This window comes from Seriola dumerili, unplaced genomic scaffold (assembly GCF_002260705.1).
Source record: "Seriola dumerili isolate Sdu_G_001 unplaced genomic scaffold, Sdu_1.0 BDQW01000025.1, whole genome shotgun sequence".
Taxonomy (NCBI): Eukaryota; Metazoa; Chordata; class Actinopteri; order Carangiformes; family Carangidae; genus Seriola; species Seriola dumerili.
In genome coordinates this window covers 20,423,121-20,446,041 of record NW_019174280.1, presented here as the reverse complement: position 1 = coordinate 20,446,041, position 22,921 = coordinate 20,423,121, and the positions used below count along the sequence as shown (strand labels likewise).

Below are 22,921 nucleotides of genomic sequence, written 5' to 3'. Positions count from 1 at the left end.
TGGTGAGTCCTCAGTGTGTTGCTGTAGAGGAATTTCTATTAGTTTCTAATGAAGCCATATGATGATGCTAATACATAGTAGCCTAATCAAGACAGCATTTGGCATTGGGAATTATGCTAATTGTAAAAACAAAAAGCCAGTCGCAATAGCTTTCTATCTAGAAATGATGTTTCGGAGGAGTTAAGAATAATGCTAAATATTGATATCTTAGCTGCGAAGCTTGTAGCAGATGTACTTCATGACATAAATCGGAGATTCCATGAATATTTTGTAAATTTCTAAACTTTGTGTTTGTTAAAAATGATCATTACAAAGCATGATAGGATGTTGTTGTTGTTGTTGTTGTTGTTGTTTAGAAAAGGACTGTTGAATAGATGTGAGAGCTAAGTAGATGTTATAAAGGAGTCAAGACACACAAACAAACAATAAAATGGTGGCAACAGTTTCCCACATAGAAATGTGAATCATCAACAAACATTGACACTGTAGTGTGCAAGGAATAAGATCTAGTATACTGGTAACATTCCACTGTTTGTTACTGGCCTACTGTGTTCAACTTTTTTCCCTTTTTGTTCTTTTTTTTAAGAAAATTCTGTCATTAAAAATCTTTCTATCATATATTTTTTTCTTAGAAAATATAGAAAAAGAGTAATTTACAGGTATTTTACACACGAAATATCCTCTGGCTTTAGTTTTGGAACAGATATGACTCATTTTGTTCTTTTGCAGCACATGGTGTTACAGAATATCCATCGAAACAACAAACAGAAAGCACTACAGCGTAGCAAAAAAATAGAAAATAAAAAATACGCAGACTTCATACAGAAAAATTAAATACATGCATACATACAATACAGTGCCATGCAAACACAGTCCATTTTGTGAAGTAAATTATTTAAGATTTTTCATTTCTTTCCCATTTTTCAAACATTTTCATGCCTTCTTGCTATACATACACAACATGGCTTTTACATAATGTGACGTTCACTGCAGCTGCTGCAGAGAGTAGCTCGCCATAAACTCCTCATCTCTACGTCTGGTTGATGAAAGATATAAGGTTCTTGACGAGTCAACATTTTCTAATTCCACAAAAGCGGGAGACGTGTTCACGGTAAAGTATGACGAGCACAAGATGATGCTTTCACCTTTTGTTTCTCACTTGTTTACTGATATTAATCTACATAAGGAGTAGGTTTAATAGCCTTTTTGATAACTAGCGATTTGTATGCACTCCTTTGTCAAACATCAACACGTACCGTTGGACATCTGGTCCAGTAGGAATACTCTAACCTCCCTCCAGCTGCCTGATTAGCTGACCTGTGTGAGAGTCATCCACTTTCTTGCTGGCAGCGCAGAGAAATAAAAACAGCAGTGTCCCCCTCAATGTCAGCCCTGTAAGACCCAGTCAGTCTCCTACCAAGGTATTGACTGGTCAGCAATCAGCCGCATCTGCTCACTTGCCACTGGATAAGATCTGCCTGCCAGAGGTCAGTGTGAGATTGGTATCTGTTGGGCCTGATGACCTTGAGTGTGTTTGTTTTGGGACTGCAACAGAGATTCTTATCGGGCTTGGCAGACGTAGATAAGTGTTTTCCCAATGGGGAAACGGCAGCCATTTTGGACTGAAAATTGAAGAGGGGATTTTATGGAGAGTTTGTTTTTGTTTTTTTTTTGATAGAATGTTATTTTAAGTAAAATTAAAATAGACTTGGTTATTACATGGACAAGATAAGCTTCAGGTCTATATATATATTTCTGTGTGTGTGTGTGTTCATACACTCAATGAGCACTTTATTAGGAACACACTGTGCACCTGATTATTCATTAAGCCATCCAATCAGCCAATCATGTGGCAGCAGTGCAATGCATAAAAACAGGTCAGGAGCTTCAGTTAATGTTCACATCGAACCTCAGAATGATGTCACAACTTTGACATGACCGTGGCATGATTGTTGGTGTCAGACGGGCTGGTTTGAGCATTTCTGCTGATCTCCTGGGATTTTCACTCAAACAGTCTCTAGAGTTTTCGCTCAGAATGAAGCCAAAAAACAAAAACGTCCAACGAGCAGCAGCTCTGTGAACGAAAATGTCTAGTTGATGAAAGAGGTCAGAGGAGAATGGCCGAACTTGGTGGAGCTGACAGAACTATGGTAGCTCAGATAACCACTCTTTACAACTGTGGTGAGCAGAAAAGCTTCTCAGAAAGTAGAGCACTGAGGTGGATGGACTACAACATCAGAAGACCCACATCAGATTTCACTCCTGTCAGCCAAGAGCAGAACTTTGAGGCTGCAGTGACTCACCAGCTGATGAATTTGCAGAAATGATGTGATGCGATCCGGTCAGCATGGAGCACGATCTCAGAGGAAAGTTTCCAACATCTTGTGGAGTCAGTGCCACAAAGAACTGAGGCTGAGGCCCTCCCCAGTATTAGTATGATGCTCCTAGTAAAGTGCTCAGTGAGTGTATATGCTATTATGCACAACCTTCATGATTATAACAAAGTTAAAGGATTAATTTATTAGCATTAAAACAAAAAATCTATGAAACTTTCCGAGCATAGCCTTGCAGGTGTTTTACATCATGACTGTTTCTTCCTTAGCTAGTAGCCTGTCCATGATATCCAGTCTATCAAGCTGTTGACATTAACCCAAGATGGCCTTAGTCTCAGGGAAAGGGTTTTCATTAAAGCAGCATTAGTTGGTTTTGCTTTTTGGCCACATGCGAGCAGCAGGAACAAAACAAAGCGTCGACAATTCATCACCTTTTTAAATAGTTGTGGCAAATGTGTTAGCAAACAACTCCCTATGTACACATCCAGCAGACAACGGAGTAGCATTAGCACTCACTTAGAGTCGTATTGAATCCCCACTCTAGCTCTGTTTTGGTCTCCACCAACTCCTTCGGAAAAAAAATGTCAGGCTCTTTTGCTGCTAAGTGCTCCACTATGTTCATCTGGTAGTTACTAAGTTTGTTTGTCTGCTGTTTGCTGCAGGGCAGGTAGCGTAGGGAGGCTTTGATGAAGCTGTGTCACCGGCAAAAGCTGCCTGCTGCTGGAAACACGGTTGATGAGAGTGGTGATAGTGAACCGAAACAGTTAAGCTGATGCTAAAAGGTTGAGGGGAACTGAAGCAGAGTCGGGTGATGACCCTGTTCCTATGATCGACCCCTTTCATTTTACACTTAGTCATTCAATGCAATGTCAGCATAAAAATAATGACTAGTTCAGCTGATAAAGACATAAACATAAAAAAAAATATATATTAAGAAAAAGTGTACCATTCCTGTCTAGACAAACGGAGTGAACAACATGCTCTTCAGCAGGGTTATGTTGCAGGGCTGGGTTTTTACTCATTCGTTTTATTAATGTGATTTTCAATGGAACTTTCTTACATTTGGAACAAAACCCGTAAGTTGTAGTTTCACTTCAGCTCTATTCAGAGACAGTGCACTTTCCAGAAAGTACCTCGCTGCTTAAATTAAAGCCTGCTTCATAATCTGCTTCACAAACCTGAACAACACTGAATAGCAATCATTCAAATCAGCTGGAACAATTCATGAGTCATGGTTGTTTTTTTTTGTGTGAAAGTTTAAACTTAACTGAGATTTTTTTTTTGTTTATTTGTTTGTTTTTTTTTTGTTTTTTTTATAGAAATCTGTCAAAGAAAAGTTGATGGCACCACTGCGACTATTGAATCACATTCAGACCTTCCAATTACCGGTGCCACGCCGGTGAGCTTTTGTGAGTGGATCACAAAGATATTTGCACTCACAGAAATTTTTCCCATTGTTATCAATCTTCTAGAAAGTTTGATATTTCCCACCTTGGAAACTCCTCTTCACTTTTGGTTTTTACTGGTCTGCAAAAGCAGTTCAGGATTTGCGTAAGTCATACTCTAAGATTACTGCCTTTCAGAATACTGCTGCACAATAGTCACTTATCATTTCCTCTTCATAGGCTGCAGCCCACTGCAGTTTCTGTTGCCATTGCCTAAGACCTCATATGACTTCTGAAATATTTGCCTCCTTCCTGCTTACATAAACCTCGACAGTTCTATTCACATAATGCAATGTGCAAGATAATTCTTCATAATGGACACAGTGTATGCCATCTGCCCAGTTCAGCTGTTCAGCTGTTTGTCATGTTAGAGAAAAGCATGCAGTGTGCTTTCGGTCCACAGTTTCTCTCTTTCCACAGAATTTGGTTTTGTTATCAAGGTGTGAGGAGCAAGGTGCGTGCACAGTCGTCTTCTGCACAGGTGTAATCTGTACACTTTTGTATCATCACCCTAAGCACTTTCACCAACAGACTGCTATGCTCCTCACTCGCTGTGTTTGAGGTAAGGGGCTGCAGGAGATGAACATAGAATTGCTAATATTGAAATGGACTAACATACTGGGTGTTTAGAATTTACTTACAGATTTAGCAAGCATAGGTTCTGGCAATTAACTTGTTTTTTTTTTTAATACCAAATAGTTGGGAAAGAGCTTTAGAACCATGAGCATGTTGCAGTTTGTGCAAATGAGATACACTGTCCAGACTGAAGGACTGAATGACTGACCAGTGGGGCTGCGCTCTACTCTGGCCAGCTTAGCTGCTATTCGTTGGGAGTGACGAGTGCCCACTCCTCAGGGGACATATCGGACTCCCCTGCACCTCTAGAGGCGCCTAACAATTGGAGAACACCTCTCATCCACCAATAACTTTGACGGATACCCACTGATGTGCACTGCTAAAATTACAGACTACTCAGACGTTTGTCACATGATCAGGATTCTCCCTGACTTCAATGCACTCTATCTCCTCCCTTTCTCTTTCCCTCTCCCTCTCCCGTTCCCTCTCCCTCTCCCGCTCTTTCCGCTTGGCCCGTTTCTTTTTCTTGTGTCTCTTTTTGGAGGGCGGGAAGAAGGTCAGGAAGACCGGCAGGATGACGAAGCAGTGCAGCACAGTGCAGCCCGCAGTGAGGAGGGAGCACTTGAACAGTGTGTAGGTCAGATTGGAAGGCACAAACACCAGGGGCATGATCCCGATCACAAAGCAGGATGTGTTCTGCAGGATGGCGGCCCCGTGCTCCTCCAGTGCCAACTTGATGCACTGCGTCCTAGTGTGCTCGGTGGCCAGCACAAAAGTGTACAGGTGTGGTGCACAGTGATCCATGGCGAAGTTGAGGGTATAAATAAGGCACAGGATTGAGATGCTGTCCATGCCAACGTTCCAGAGGGTCATCAAACCCAAGACACCCAGCTCCACGGATGTGACCGTGAGGATGAGCCAGAAGTTCCCCAAGGGGTTGATGACCAGGAAGAAAGTGAGGATGAGGATAGTGAGCACACTGAAGCCTGAGGTCAGGATGGGCGAGATGACGGAGGAGCTGTAGCGGTCCATGAACACGAATGTGGGATTGAAGGCAATGAACTTGATGCTGTTGATTAGCATCAACGGTCGAAGCTTCTCTAGAAGCTCCACCACCTCCTCGCGCTTCTTCTCGGTCGTCCGCGCCACCAAGTACATCCGCGAGGCGATGATATCGTACTCGTCAGTCTCACGGTTCTTGGAGAATATGATGTCCTCGGTGAAGTGCTGGTACTCCGGGCTGCGCAGGAAGGAGCCTTTCAGGATGGAGATGAAGTCGCTCTTTGTTGACGCACTGACGTTGACCACCCGCAGGTAGTGGAAAAAGTTGTCCATCCAGGAGATCTTGTTAAAGCCATGACTCAGGGTCTTCAGGTGCTCCTGCACCGTGGAGTTCCAGTACTCGATGGGCTCGTAAATGTAAAACCCGATCACAGGACTGTAGTTACTGAAGTATTTCTGCTGGGTCAGAGCATACGAAACACTCGGAGAGTTACTGGCCAGCAGGTTGACGATATTCGACCCATCACTGATTTGTAAACATCCCATGAATGAGAAGGAGGCGTAGATGAGATAGAGAATGACGACAAAGGGTTTGACATAAGTGTTGGTAATCCACTCTGTGTAGTGCTCTCGCAGGAAGTGCTGGATGAAGTGATTCTGGTAGGGGACACTGTCGTGGTGCGTGGACAGGTCATGGCCGTCACTCATCATGGTTTTAAACCAAGTGGGCTGCCGGTCCAGATACTCCACCGAGGGGATTTTACAACAGAAAACGCTGTGGTAGCGGTTCTGCTCCAGCTGTCCGGCAAACACCAGGCAGGAGCCGTAGAAAGAGAAAACGTAGAAGTAGTTGACCAGTATGGCGACGCACATGCTCTGGCAGAAAATTTTCACCGACTCGATGTTGGTGAAAGGGCTGGCACCCATGCCGAAGGTGATGATGTAGAGCGAGCTGGTCATGGTGTAGCACACCATCACGTCGGCAAAAGCGTCCGCCACGCGCTCCTTGAAGGGGAGGTTTTCCCTCGTTCTCCTCCAGCCAGCTAGCAGCTCGAACACGCCTTTGGTTCCATGGCCTAGAAGAAAAGAGAGAGAGAGCTGTGTTAACACTGTGCACATCAAAAATGACATAGTCTGGAAAGCTGTTCTGTTTGCATCATATGATTATTCCTGGGAAGAGAAACGGTCCATGTCTCAGAAGGATTTCAGATATTTTGTTGTACCATTGCCTAATGAATAGGACGTGCGACCAAACTGCCAATGCTTTGATTATCTGTGTCTTTACATGTATGTTTTGTTGTAAAGCAGGAAGAATTATTTTCTTCTGATTTTAAAGAATTGTTTCAGGCACCCTGGCTTCTGGAAGTCCTGTTCATTTCCTGCATAGACGATGAAAGGGGAGAAACTATTTCAAAGGCTTGAAGGGCATGAAACTCTCCTGGTTGAATCATCAGTACAAAAGAGCTTTGTTAAAAGACATCAAAACAACTTTAGTATTACAAGGCAGATTAACATACATTGAACATCCTTGGCCCCACACAGGAACACCCACCCACCCAAGCACACTGTTCGCTTATCTGTAAAATGCCAGAGCTGCATTTCTGAGTGTGTGTGTGTGTGTGTGTGTGTGTGTGTGTGTGTGTGTGGGGGGGGGTTACGTACTAAATATTTCAGTAAGAGTGAACCGTGGATTTGGCCCATCCGTATGTTCTCTGCTTACATCAGCTTTAAAAAATTCCTTTCAGATCTCGCAGGTGGACAGTGGGAATAAGGGGGATTGCTACCCTTGACAGCATTATAAATTTCCCCTTGTTTGACAGAGGAAAAAAAGTTAATTAACTATAAAGGATTAGGTCTATATAATGAGTCGGCTAGATGGTTCTTCCTGCTTTTAGTTTTATTAAGCTGTGCTGCAAGTCAATTAGTTAGTGTCAGTTGGTTTAGAGGGTGTGGAGACAGAGGAAATTCACACCCCATGTTTTTCCGATGTTACACCAGGGGCATCTGGATGTGTTTCCCTTCACTAGTTACCAAATAGGATGTTAAGTAGTGTGTCATTTTTTAGACATGATTGGAAAAGCTCGGGGATTCATTACAGTGATTGATTGCTGGCAGGTGGAGATGGATAATAACAACGAGCCCATCTGGTAAAGTGTCCCTGGTTAGTATCAGTACTAACACCACTGCAGGATTTGGTTTCTCTGGGTGTTTTACATGAAATCTGCTATATTTCTATTAGATCACTCAAAAAACAATCAGCCAATTAGAAGAGAGGCTCAGAGCCTCCTCTCTTCTGATTGGCTCACCGACCTGTTGTTACTATAGTTCCAGAGAGAAGCCTGAGAGAGGAGATGTAAAACCACATTGAGATGGTTTTTGGTTCTTAAAACCATAATGTAATGAAAAATGTACAATATGGAACCTTTAAGGTTAGGATAAGGTTAGGTTTAGGTTAGGGTTAGGATTAGGATTACACAAGTAGTAGTTATGGGTATGTTTAGAGTAAGTCTCCAGAAAATGAATGTAAGTTAATGTAATTACCTCTGAAATCAGGGTTAGGGTTACAACTGTGTGTGCATGTATGTATGTGTGTACACTACAAGTCAAGAGTTCTGCAACATCGCCCTTTTGCTATTTTTTGATTTTAATTTCAGAAATTCCAGTCCAAGTTCAATGAATAATCTAAATAATTGGTAATCTTAATTGGTTTAAGGTTAAGTAAACTCCCGAAGTTAAAAAGAAAACATCCAGCCATGCTCTGTGGTATGTATAAAACTGCTGAGCAGAGCCAGTTGATTCTGACTTTACATGATCAACATGGCAAGAGGAAAAGATCAAAGTGACTTTGAAAGAGGGTTCATTGTTGGGGCACGGATGGCAGGAGCTTCAGTCACAAAGCCTTCTCTGCTGGCTGGTGTAAAACTAAATCAAAATCAGGTGCCAAAATAAAGTTTTATGCTCACTCTAGAGACTTAACACACAAAGTTAGTGATGGATTTACAAATTTTATGTAATCGACAAATGATGGAAAACCAGCAAAGCCTGCACAGTGTGGACAGAGCCTGAGCTTTAATCAGTGAGAAAGTGAAAAGGCAGGAGGGAGAGGAGCACATGGCTGGAAGCATGACTGAAGCTCAATGCTAATCATCTTTGGAGAAAACCGACAGTTCTATCAACGCCTGAATGCTGAAAGACGCAAAACTGAACTTCCACATTTTTACTGAGGCCAGATGGGGGGTGGGAATAACAGCAACTGAGGCTGAGAGAGAGAGAGAGAGAGAGAGAGAGAGAGACTGCATTCCCATTAGCCACAATTATTGCAGTGATAAAAACGAAACTAAACTAAATGTCACCACGAAGTCCCCTAAACAATCAAGCACACACACACACACACACACACACACACACTTTATAGCCACAACTATGAGTCTGCAGGGATGACCAGACTCTCGCCATCAACACAAACACACACTGGAACGAACACACACATAGAGAGCAGCAGGAACAGCAAAAATGAATTTGCCTCTCTGTGAGACTGCAGGCAGCGTAACACACCTTCTGGCAGCTGCAGTAAAGGACCTGGTCCTCAGTATCTTTGAACAGCTGAGTGCAATGGCTGGGGATTGTGTTTAGATAATAGCAGGCTGTTATGTCAGCCTGGGAAAAAAAAGAAAGAAAGATCAGATGTGCTTTTCATGCTGCATGGTTTAGCTGCTTCCTGCTGCTACTGGGGACAATTACATTAAGTCCTCAATAATTTCTTCTCTGTTTTTATTCTGAATTTACATTTTTACAACAAAAAAATATTCTTATTATTCAATATCAGTTCTTCTTGTGACTTCAAGACAGTGGACGCTGCTATTTTAATCAACTGTCTAAAAAGCTATGTTGGAATCACAGAAACTACTCTTTAAGTGACTTAAGTATTTCTTTTGCAGCTAAACTGCTAAAACTTCTGAACAGTCTTATGTTACAAAGAACCGACAGTCTTTATGCTGTATAATACTATACCGTATTGCTAAAGCTAACTAGCTGCCATGCAACATAAGAGCTATTCTTCTACTTAAATTCCATGTCTTCTACAGGGCTAATTTATTACAACATTTATTTTATATAAAAATCCCTTTGGCTTTTTGCTGAAACAAAAATACGTCATTCCCGCAGCACTCTATTATCTCTATTATCTCTATTATCTCTTACATTGCTGATATTAAGTGCTGAATGTCCATTTGAACGACTGGAAATCACAGATCCTTATAATTACTCCTTCCCTCGGTCCCAGTACTTGCACTGTTAATATATCTAATGTCTAGTCTGGGTGCTCTATCTGAATGGGAAGGCTGTAATTTTGGTGTTATTTTTTTATTTTACTCTGACCTGTAATATGATGCTCAGGTCACTAACGTACTGCAATCTTGTGTAAAGCGTATTACTCAGATCACACTGTGATCCTCTCATTTGCAGACCCTGAGAAGGTCGTGCATGCTTTTATCTCCGCCAGGCTTGACAATTGTTATTGACTTGACTATTACTATGTAATTTATTCGAGTCTCAGCAGGCACTTAGTCTCATGACCTCTGTATTTCTCAGACGCTGGCTCTGGCCCTGGTTGTTTCTTTCAGTATAAATACTGGTATCGCTGGTGATAACCTTTTGTAATTTTTTTTTACCTCCAACACGATGAACCTTTGCACCAAGACAGCAGCTGCAAAGCACAACTGAGAGCCTCTATACACCCTCTGCAACCTTTTACTGAATCACCTGTTCCCCGTCGGTTTAATGGGGGATGGCCTGTGCTGTCTGCCAGCCACTGCAGCAGTGTGTCAGGAGGCAGGGATGGATAAAGAGAGGAAGAAAGATGAGAAGCTGTAGCTCAGACTGGAAGGATGAGGAGGCAAGAGGCTTTGTATATCGAGCATCTCAAAGATGCAGGTACAAGCCTGAATGGATTATAAGAGGGCAGTTTGTCACTGGCTGTCCTGTAGACTATTTTCTTCCCAAACAAGAGGCGGGGGTGTAAAAAAAAGAAAGAAAGAAAGAAATAGTCTTATAGTCTCACAGCCTGAGCACAGTGAGGCTATAATGGAGGCCTTCTGCCTCCCCCTCCTCCCCTGGCCCACACCAGCCACCGAGTCATTAAACTACACTGCTGCTCTAAAACTTCTGTGGCACTTCGACCCCAAGAGCACATCCATCATGTGGCGAGAGAGCACATCGGCCGCTCCCGCCCACCGTGGATTCTTCCAATCAGGACGACTGTTAACCAAGCCGGCTTATCACACAGGTGGTGATGACAGAGGAGCCAATATCACAAGGAGGAGGTCCCGCCACAGAAGAGGGGACACAGGGGAGACCAACAGCAATCTTCACTTCCAAATCAATATTTGGGTAATAACACCAAATAAACCCTGTTCTCCATCATAAAAGAAATTTCTACAATTTCACTCTTAATTTCAGACACACATTTCCCCAACGCTACCTTCATTTGCTGGCCTAGTTAACTGCAGCTGTTTGCTTATACACTGTTTTCCTGGAGGTGAGTTTCACCCTGCTGCAGGGCTACAGAGGTAATGACTGCTAAAAGACAGTATCATTACCCAGACTGCAGGGTGAGATTAACAAACTGCTCTCAAGCAAAGAATCAGATGTGCTATTAAATGAAAGCTAACAAGTTCAGGGAGTCCTTCCTCATTGGCTTCAAATTACACTTAAAGATCCTCAAAACCTATTTTCTCACTCCGCTTCTTTCTATGAGCAAGAGGTTCCTACATGAAGACATACTTTTCTTTTAGCTACACCAAACAAAAGTTTACATGGTCGTGTTCTCCAGTGTTCTCTAGTGTGGAGCACTTCTGCATTCTGATTGGTTGCCGCCAAGAGTCTATAGCAATTCCCACAATGATAATCCGATGTTGAATGTTAGCATGCAAATATTTGCTAAGCACTAAGTTTAGCTGAGGGTGTGTGGGAATGTCATTAGTTAACCTAAAGAAGGTGTTAGAGCTTTCAAAATGATTAAAAATCACCCCCATGAATGTTTGTACCAAAACTTCACAGCAATCCATCCAATAGTTTTCAAGATATTTTACTATTTAAGTTGAGACGTCATTGGCACCATTGAAAGTAATTTGGGGTTTTTGCAGAATCGTCCAGTGGTTGGTTTTAACACAGAACGTCCCCGTCACTTGTTGAAGCTGGTGTCATGATAAATATGTGGTTTTCATTTATTGCTTATCAAACAGAGTCTTGTTTACTACAGACCCAACGATGCAATGGAAATTAGTATCACAAGCAAAAATGTAATACTGCTCCTCACCTTTAATACTTTTAATAATGCACACATTAATGTACATATGCACAAACTCACCCACGTACACTCGCACCCTCCCCATCGCAGCTCAGTACATTCTCCTGGTTTGTGTGTAGGAGTTTGGCAGAGTTTGAAACAGATTTTCTGGAATTGCCTCCAGGTGTGAAATGGCAAATCTGGTCATTTGCATTTTTAAGTCGTCTCCTTCTGAAAGAAGGAAAGTATGTTTCTGCTGCTTTTCTGCAGCAAAATTTCTTCGTTTTTAACATCTATATACGTCTTTTCTTTCTTGCTTTCTTCATCTCTCTCCAGCAGCAGAGTTTTATTGTTGTAACAATCTAATAAAGTAGCTTCTCTCTCTGTTGAAGAGCTGCAGCGTTCAGACTTGGCTATGCTATTATTATTTTAAGGAAAGGGAGCTCCCTGAATCTGTGTGTTTGCACAGCTTAATTTATTTATGGGCCTTTGTTTCTGTCGGTGTCGGCCTGCAGATACACAACAAGCTGGTCCCCATCAATCATACTACACCACACTGAAACAGTACTTAAAGCATGATCATTTTGAGTTATAGGACAAATGCATTATCCAAGCTGCTGTACTAAAACCACTGATGCCAAACTCACAGACCATCATACACATAGCTATGTCAAAAATGTGTCTGCCTACTCAGTATCAGATTTCTGTGTTTCTCCTGGACTGCATCAGATCCTGAGAGCAAGTGTCTGTTGCTGTACTGCGTTTTGTTGGAGTTGTGCTGTTTGGTGCTTTGACTGAATTGTGAAAACAGAAAAATAAGGAGTGGACACTGACTTTGGGACGAATAAAACTGATGAATAATTTACTGGATGCAGTTCTGCCTTAAAGTGTTGCTGTAAATGTGCAGATGTCGAAGCAGAGAGAGCGAACACTTATCATTACACACAGGCACCGAACAATCAAATGCCTTTTTTGATTCTAAATTTTGCCCAAGTGATTAATATTTTGTTTAACTGTCACTAAAAAAGCCACAGCGATCAACACGACTGTCACAAGCCTGAGATCGCTGCCACTGTCTCGTCTTTGAAGTGAAATGACTTCACAAGCAATCGATGACACGCGGCGCGCAAAAATACCACAACAGACCCGAAATATACAGACAGGAAGTGATGATGCACGGTTTACAAAAGTTAGTACTTTTTTGCTGTCGATCCATTAAAAATTCACAACCTCACGACGCTTTGATGGCAAATACTTAGAGCTGTGATGAGGGGGGTTCTTTCAAAACCCCACTTCCTGCTGGATGTTCCATTAAAAATTAATTAACCTGCGCACACACCTGCTCATTGACTCTCATCAATAAAAGTGGTTCTCATCCCGGTCAATGTTCACACGCTGACACAAATGGCAAATCTAATGAGAGGATGAAATGTAGGAGGCAGCATCGTGTGGCTTGTTGTAATTAATCATAGTGGGGTTTTCTTTCGTTCTGTACGCAATAAAAAATATATTGATTATAAAATTCATGGAATTGTGAAAAAAACCCCCAAAAAAACCAAAAGGGGAATACTTTTTTTTAGGCTGCACACACTGTACAGTGTTGGGGAGAAGTAGGTAATAAATGTAAATAGAAATATAGAAGTGTGTCAATAAATAAATAAATAGCTATATGAATAAATACATAAATGAATAGATCAATAAAGGAATGAATGAATAAATAAATAAATAAACCTTTTTATTTATGTCAGGAGATTTTTATTCATACTTCTACATTTATTTATTTCTGTTTTTCATTTATTTAGTCATTTATATATTTACATTTACATTATTATTATTTATATGTTTCTACAGGATTTATTTAGCTGTATTTATTTATTCATGTATTGATTTATGTATTTAATATTAATTAAGATGGCATTCCATAGTTAAGAAGTGTTGAGATAGTTAATTATAAAAATGGTTGAGGCTGTAGGATGTGAAATGGAACTGAAGCGACACTCTTCAGGCCTGTTGTAGAAGTTATTTATAATGACAGTTTGTCAGATAAAGACTCAATTATCCATCTTTTAATTTGCTGTTTTTATTTTTGGCTCGTGAGTCGTATAGTTTTCCTTTGCACGTCTCCATTTTTTTTTTGGCATTTCAGTGTGAGTCAGTTCGGTCATTACTATAAAGGGACAGATGTGTGGTACAGCTCTGCTGCTCTTCTAATGGGCCAATAAACTGTCAGCCACCAGAACACAGGAAATACAAGCTGTGATTTTTAGATTCAGGTCACATTTCCTTTTTTCTCACAGTGTAACTCAGACAAATTTAACCCCGACATTACTGATTAAAATTTAAACTCTCAGTTCTTGCAGTTTTACAATTCAGTTTTGAAATAAATTGACTCACTGTCAGCCAGTTAGCCATCTTGATACCTAATGAAAAGGATGCCACTAATTGTTGTGTATCATCATCTCTCTCCTCTATGAAAGCCTGAACATGAGAGTGCTGTTTCAGCGTGCTGCAGACCTGAGGCCATCAGCCGCAGTGGTCTCAAATCCAATGTTTCCATTACTCCCTGTCACACATCAATGAAGATTTATACAGCTGCCCGATTAATGGCATATAATATGTCACACTTGGAGAGATGTGATATCGCTAGTGTTGATTAAAATTCTGTCACATTTTAGTGCACACTGGTAAATCAATAGATTGGAATGATTTAACTTAAATACTTCATGCTACGGTTTGAATTTAAATACGTTAGCATGAGCAGCATTAGCTCTGCGTGTGTTTCTCCCTGCCATTCATTACAAGGCACATTCATGGTTATGTTGAGTAGAGCGTGCTGCATGTGTGTGTGTGTGTGTGTGTGGGTATGTCAGTGTTTGTGCAGGTCAGCTGTTTTGGACTCAGACAGTAATATGTGGATCAATACTCTCTGACATAATGGGGAGGAGCCACATATGACACATGCATACATCTATATATACACACACACACACACACACACACACACACCCTATGGGGAGTGAAAATGGACGGGGAAGATGAAATGCAGATACATACACTTGTGTGTTTATTCACTAAAACTCACACGTGTGTGTATGTATGTGATTAGCACATCTCAGCCATATACTGTACAGGTATGAGGTGTGTGTATGTATGACTACAGCCGTGCATGTGTAGGTATGTCCGTGTGCAGATCCAGCAACTGAACGTGCACGTGTGACTCTTAACGTTAATCATTATTGTTGTTGTATTTTGTTTTTGTCATGTATGTAGCTGTAAGTAAAAGCAGTCCCTTGGGGACCTCAGTTTATTTTCCCTATGGTGTTGCGAGTCTCCATGGGTTAATGTGTATTCAGGTTGAAGTCCCCACCAGGACATAGAAATGCAACATCACACCCCAAAAGAGAAAGAGCCAGTCCTCATAGTTATGACAGTATGAAGGTGCAAGGAGGTAAACTTTAAAAGCTGTGAGAGGAGACACACACAACCAAACACCTCAACTAATTCACGGTTGGTGGCAGTGAGGCAGTAGGGAGCTGACAAATGAGGCTGTAACTCTTTATTATCAGGTGTGTCTCTAGATGGTTGTGTAGCTGCTGGAGTCGCTGCCTGAGCAGCAGACACTGCACTTTGTTTCCAGACACCTGCTGACAATTCATGTCCATGTTTGAGGCTTTTTCAGATACAGAAGTTAGGAACAGAGAGGAATCAAAGTAAACTCCACAAGCTTCTGTTTCAGTTGGGGGGAGAAAAAGGTTGTTATTGTCTGTTACTTATGCTATCCAGGACTCCAGGACTCAAATGGATTGGGAGCATCTGGTCGCAAATTCAAAAATAATTCTGCAAAATACAACTATTATTATTATCATTCATTTGCCCCAGATCGGGTTTTAGGGAGTAATACTGTGGGGAACAAGCAGGTTTATGTCAAAGCTAAATAACAAAAGAATAATAACATTACAAAAATCAAAGCAGCAGGATGTTCATGTTCATATTTTGGCTTTCTTTAAACATGACTCCATTAGGCCAAGAAAAAATTACACTCAGACAATGAGATGTTTTAAATAAATACCAATTATATTATCACAGCATGGTTTAAGGGTAAAAAGTGAAAGTGAAAGAAATTGCTTTTCTGTCATAAATTGCTTTGTTAAATTGCCTCTTTCATCCTAGGATTAAGCTGGAGGTTCATTTACAACCTGTCCTCACCGCTTGTGTTCTTGAACATCCTGACTTTTAGTCTTTTCTATGAGGTCAAGCTCGGAAAACACTGGATCCATACACTTCCCATAATGCAACTGCATCTTTCCTAAGCGCCTTTGTTTTTCAAACTCCATGCCCCTCAGTTTGTACCTAAGGCTGCGTCCACACTAATGTTTTCATTTCCAGGGCGTTTTTTCAGGAAATGAATTTATGAAAAACAAAAACAATAACCCTTCTATGTCTGGTGGAGTCGAGCGCCTGAGGTTGGATTTTGTCCTCAAGTAGCCTTATTTTAGCCAAATAAATACAAAAGTGAACTTCCCCTTTTCAGGAATCATTAAATAACCCTCCTACAGGTTCCCAGATCACCATGGTGATGTGGAGGGACGTAGCAGTCGCAAACTGCGCTGTGAGATTTAATTAGACTGTGACTTTTCCTTCCTGACACCGCAGTCAGTTTTAACACGGAGTCTCGTTATACTATAAATACAGCAGAGTGCAAATTTCACAGTCTTCAATTAAAGATGCTGTGACACAGGCTAGTGAGCACTGGTTATATAATTATGAACTGAGAAGGGGGGACACGAGTGGAAAATCTAAATAAAATCAGTACATGATACTGGGAATGGGGCCAGGAATGACTCCAGCTCCCAGAATAAAATCTCTCTTCCTGTTGCTCACGGCAACATTAAAATTCTGGTGGAAACATCAGGGATATTGTAATGACTTGCTCTTCCAGAAATAGTGTATTTTACAATTTGGGACCACATCATCCTGGAGCTATATTAATCAATGTATGGAGCTGGTTTATTATCCCCCCCCCCCCCCGCTCCTTAAAAAACGACCCTGAGGCTGTCATACCGCCATCATCCCAGAGCCACTCACGGCAATAACATCCATAGATCGATCATCAGTCATCCAGACCTGCTTATTGGAACAGGCAGGAATTCCCAGAAGGCTTTTCTAGCGTCAGCGGTGATGGTCACTGCGCATGACCGGCTATGAATGTTGAGTGTCACTATCTATCTTACACTCACAGGATAAAAAATAATAAAATAATAAAAAATATCAGGCCTTAAAAAACATCAGTGTCCAGACAGAGAAAACTCCAAACAGCTTGTAAATCATGCAGTAAGTGTGACAGGAACAGCACAGGTTCAGATTGATGTGGCAGAGCTCAGACAGCGGCCATGAGGGAGAGAAATTTCCTCCATCAACACATCTGTAATCACCCTTCCTCCTACAGGCATCCAAATTCATACCAGAAACTTAAATAGTATATAAACGGTAACTAGAGTAAGTCGACAAACACAGTTCTTTATAATATGGGAGCCTGATTCATTATTGGTATCATAGGCTGTAAATACAGACGGACGAAGCCTCTGTGATGTCACCCAAAAGAAGAGTGGCTTTAAAGCTCAGAGTGGGCTGCTCTGCTGTCGCCATCTTGGCAGCGCCTGAGCACAAAACTGATTCAAGTATTTCTTCTATTAATTGATCCATTACTACCTGGTTACAATCAGTATCGGGTTATTTTTGGTATACATGTGCATTTGAGAACCGTGATTACAGTCAGCAAAATAAGAAATGGCAAAACTTTAGATAAATCAATGTATTGGTGTCAACAACAAAGTAATAATATTACAGCTGCGCAGTATTATCCACAACATTGCAAACAAGCAAATCCATGGAAACACCTGCTAAACTCCTCTTGGAATCAAATCCAATTAAATCTCTGTACTTTATTTGCCATTAAAGGCCTGTAAAAAGAAACAGTTATTACCATATCTGCGTTTTAATATTTTAAATGCAAGGTCCACTCTAGTAGCTATTCACTTTCGACCGTATCTCATGGACTTCTTCAGCAAATGGAAGTCAGTGATAGCTAAATAAGTGTGACCTTGCGTTCAGAATATTTGATATGAGTCCCTAAGGTTGATATGACTTCATAGAGCATGTCATAACCTCAATACTGCTGTGGCCACAAAGGGGATGTTTGGTGTAAAAGTGTGAATGTTTTGCGAGCGATCATGGTGGAAGGCATTTGTTGTTTGACTTCCTATCTGAAATAAAACACAAACACCTGCACACACTTCATGCACAGCAGCAATTTGAAACAATTTATTCTCTCGCTGTGAGTCAAATGTGGCCGAGGTGAAAAAAAATGGGATTATAGCTCTGCACCAAGGACTACCATCACGTCCCAGTGGGACACACAGTCGCTGCATGTTGTGTTAAGAAAATAAAATACAGTTTTTTGGCCTGTTGGAGACAGACAGCGCCTTCACTTCCTCTGTAATGTCACAGCATGTATGTTTCATGAGTCCTGCTCTGCTTTCTTTCCTCTCATGTCCCTGCCAGTTTTTACACTTCTAACAGCCATCACATATCCAGAGAGAGAACGAAGTGACAAGCTCAGCTCAGCAGTAATTGGCCAGCTCGCAGATGACAGGGCAGATAGACACGGGGGAGGCGGACAGGAGGAGAAGCTGCTCCATATTAAACAAAGGTCCACCGACACGTGGTGGTACCTGCCCCGTGCTGGGTTTCTTCCTCTACGTGATTCAAAGGCCAGAGGTGACATTAGCAGGATTGTTCAGAGAGAATAATGGATTCGTTTTTACTACGATGTGAGAGGAAGCTTTGATGAAAGCGATACAGGGAAACCATGACACAGCTTTGCATTTTACAAGCCAAATCAGGGGGAAAAAATTCTGTCTCAACAACTCAGATGCTACCAAACTCTCTGTCACAAAAATCTTTTTGTTTGTTCTCTGAATGTTAAATTTAGTTATGTGCCTCGCAGGGCTGGGTATCAAGCCTCAGTACGTTTTAGTAGCAACAGAAATCTCGTCTGTAGCACCACCAAGTATTCATAGTCTTATTTTCTGATCAGGACATTCTTCTTTGAAATCGTAATTTTGACGATTTTATACTAATTTGTTTGAGCAAAATGTGGCATCAAATTCAATATGAAACTCTGGTATCATATTGGTATTGTAAATTAAAAAGGCTTGAGCGATTTAAATTCAATATCCTGATACAGTCTGGGGGGGGGGGGCTCGCCACACATAACACATTTAACATTCATGTCAGAGTTTAATTTCCATCCCATCAAACAGAAGAGTTGTTCGGCTTCAAGTGACCAAGAGGACACACACCATTTGGGTGGTTAGCTTTTACTCAGGAGTGGCTTTCATGTGGCCACTTCACCGCACAGAGAGCTTCAGGGGCGGATGGAAGTTTTGGTTGTTCTACACCTTTTTCTACTTCACGGTGATGGAGCCCAGCGTGCTCACAGGACTGCTAATGCATTTTTTTTTTTTTTTTTCACCCGTGCTTTTTAATATACTGTCATGGAGGTCTGTGGACAGTTACTGAAGCGATCGTACAAGGGCAGGTATGTGCCTTTCTAATATGTGTCAACCTAGTAAATTTGCCACAGACCAGGGGAAACAAAGCCAAATAAGAGTGCTGTCGCAAAGACTATATAATGTGTTTTATATTAGCATATTGATAGTAAAGAAGAATATGTTAATGATACACTTTTACTTACTTCTTTCCTTATAGTGCCCAATGGCGCTTTAATGGAGGAGTTTAAGTACCGTGGAAAGCGGAGACCATAGTTCATATTGTGGACTTTAGGGAGTCTAACAACCAGCTTTAAATTCATCTCTGACAACATACCACACCTTGTCCCCTGATACCTCCTCACTGGTTATGAAGGTACATCAAAGTCTCCAAAGTCCACCAATTCATTATGTCCCCCTCAAATGCAATCTGAGATACCATAACATTACCAGAGCCTCGGCCCAGCCTGGTAACAAACCAGGTGTTAATCACTTCTAAAGCCACTGAATGTAGCTGCAGGTTTTGGGAATGGCGTGACAACACGTGGCTGACTTTAACGTTCGCAAGTAATTAAGATAACATTTAAACACAATTTTTTCTACACAGAAAAACCTGCACTGTCAGTATAATTTCAAATATTCTATAATAACCCAACAATTCTACACGTAGGGGTTTTAAATAGAAAACTATGATCCCAAGTGTTACTGTTGTCTCCACAGAGGAGATGAAAGGCACAAGAACCAACTAAGAAGCCATGGGACCGTATTCAGATAAGATAATTAGGTCTGTGGTGTATATCGCCACCACAAATGAATCATGGGAGTGTGCAGACTGAGGCTCAGAAGCGTCTGTGTACCTCTGCTTCAGCAAAGACGTTTGTCAGCATGTGGCTGTCAGATACCAGCCGCTGCGGGCTAACTCATTAGCTCTAAATAACAAATATAAAACACTCTTCAAAACTCGTGGTTGTATGTCTCCGCCAAGTGCAGAGCATTTACGATGTCACAGTGAAGGTGACCTTTGACCCCCTTTGGGTATAAAATGTCCATCACTTCATCATTTTATCTTATTAGATGTTTGTGTTAAATTGCGTCATAATTAGCGTATGAATTCTTGAGTTATCAAAAATGTATTGACCTTTGACCTTTTAACACCAAATTCTAATCAGTTCATCCTTGAGTCCAAGTGAACGTTTGTACCAAATTAAAAAAATCCCTTAAGGTGTTACTGAGATATCACGTTCATGAGAGTGGGACAGACAGATGGGCAACCCGAAAACACGATGCCGCCACCCACAGCTGTCACTGGCGCTGAGACATAAATATTAATAGTATGATAGTCGACAACATGTAGTGAGAACGGCGCTGTACTGTAGGAATAAAGAGCGAATGGTTTAACCAGCTGGACGCAGGGAGTCCCTGCAGTAACAGTATGTTAGATGCTAAAAAATGTCTTTTGTAAAGCAAAGCTGCCTGTGACTAATCCTAAAACCTGGAAATTAGTTAGCATGTTAGCACTTACAATTCCCTTGTCCAAAAGTACGTGGGTTTTTGTTTAGATATCAGATATAAAGCCTAATTAACACCAGTTTAAGGCATTCTCACGTTTTATTCTACAACATAAAATATCTCTTAAAAAAGGCCCGGTCGCTAACAAGTGGCTAAATGAGATTAGCACTCTAATGACGGCACATATTAGACAGGATAATATTATAGCATATACAGCAATAATATAATCAGTAAATTAGGAAGCCATGATCATGATGATGGAGTGAGCAGAACGCAGGTTTGTTTTAGTTATCTCTCTTCTTTTAGTTTGTTTTGGAATCTCAATATTCAAACTCCAAATTCTGGCATTAGAGTTGCAGGTCTAATGATTGTGAACTGTTCACTTTACACAAAGGTGAATCACTTGTATCTGCCACTGGTTCTTGCACGAGGCCCAAAGTCCTGACAGCCTGTAGTTTAAAACACAATAACAAACCAGGATGACAGTTTATCCAGATAACTGACCGGACTCACTGCTGCTAAAGTCTGCTGTAGGGACACAGACTTATAGAACAATAATATGACACACACTCAGTTTAAATTCAGTGAGGAAGTAAACCTCAGAGTTGCTCTTTAAATCAAAATCCACGGAAAGCTTTTAAATAGTGATGACGTCTCAACAGAGGGCGCCTCTCTGACAGATTGGGTATCAGTATCCATTTGAGTTCTCAGTGTCTGCCCTGATGTGGCGTTGATATAGTGATAGGGGTGTGTCTCAGTAAGGACCTCCCAAGAGGAGGGTGGACATCTGCTGCCTCTGAGGTCCTGTCACATGAAATTACAGACTTAATCAAGTCCTCTCCATCTCCTTGGCCCTTCTCCACCTCCTCCGTCTGTACGCGAGTTTCTCTCTGCCATCCTCTCTCCTCTACCTCGTCCCTGAGTCTCAGTCTGTTCCCCTGTCTCTTTCTCTGCACCCTCCGTTTTCCTATACATCACATACATTTTTTTCTTTGCTCTTTTCTCCTTAACTTTCCTGTTTAGCCTCTCTAAGCACCCCACCCCCCCCATGATACCCCTCTCCTCTCCTCTCCTCTCCTCTCTAGGTCACAAGGACTTGCTCCAGCCTCCTGCTTCTGAGTCTTACTTAAACTTCAGTTTTGTCCGCTGGCCTGCAGCAGAGCTGTGCTAAAGCCCCAGGGACCCAGTGACCTTACTGGGAGGAAATGCAAGATATACTGTGCTGTAAATAGACAATGTATAAGAGAAGACGTAAAGAGAGGAGGAAAAAGGAGAAAAGGTGCAGAGACAAAGGAAGAGAAACAGAGTCTGAGACAACAAGACTGTAAATGATGATGCAATGTGGGAATGATGCTTTATTGGTCATTAAGTAACTAATAATGTAAAAAGTGTAAGTGTGTTCATTTTCATGACAATGCATGCCCTTTGCAATTTATTCGGGGATGGGGGGATTTGGGGCTTTTGCATATCTGCAGTTACAATGAATTTTACAGCTCTGCAAAAGAAATCTGTTTTCTGCACATTTAAAAGATTTTTTAGAAATATAAATGAACAGACAACTAATACAAAAAGAATAAAAGAAATCTTCTTCTTCTTTGTTGGAGGGGTTAAGGGACAAAATCGTGCCTATATCCCTGATGCGTCAGAACATTAAACACCCCCTACTGTCCATCCTATTCTATTATATTGCACAGGCTTTTGCTTCACAACCTTCAGAATCACGTACCTTGAAAATCATCTTTTCCTTTCCTTTGCCACCCCGACTGTGCACAGCGATGACTCAATTGCATGAATGTTGATGATTTTATCAGCTCAAGTTTTTGCACAGGGCAAACCTGCCTTGTTTACAGCACCCACTCCTAATCATTTTCAGCAAACAACGCGTTACATCATAGCTGTGTGACACCACTGAAATATGACTTGCAAATTTCAAACATGAAATAAATCTATTTGTATGTGTTTTAATAATGAATTCCATCAGTGTTGTTCCCATAGAGTGCTCTGGGATTCTGATGGATTCTTTTGGTTGATATTCACTGTGATCGAGTTTATTATTAAATCCACATCGAAGATAACATTCATTCAGCGGTGAGACGATGAAAAAACCCGCACAACAAAACTGAGGGACTTTGTCCTCGATGCTTAAACATGCAAAGTTGCCTAACAAAAGAAATCGCTGCACAACTGCAGCTGCAGAGACACACATGGGAAACACACACA

The 22,921-nt window shown here is 41.3% G+C and overlaps 1 protein-coding gene across 1 annotated transcript in view; it reads right to left on the bottom strand.

The window, feature by feature from the left end:
• Positions 1-4,750: 4,750 nt before the first annotated feature.
• Positions 4,751-22,921, bottom strand: part of ptchd4 (patched domain containing 4) — a 31,492-nt gene continuing 13,321 nt past the window's right edge. The window contains exon 3 of the mRNA XM_022737971.1: positions 4,751-6,432. Coding sequence (XP_022593692.1) covers positions 4,751-6,432 — 1,682 coding nt within the window. The remainder of the gene's footprint in view (positions 6,433-22,921) is intronic.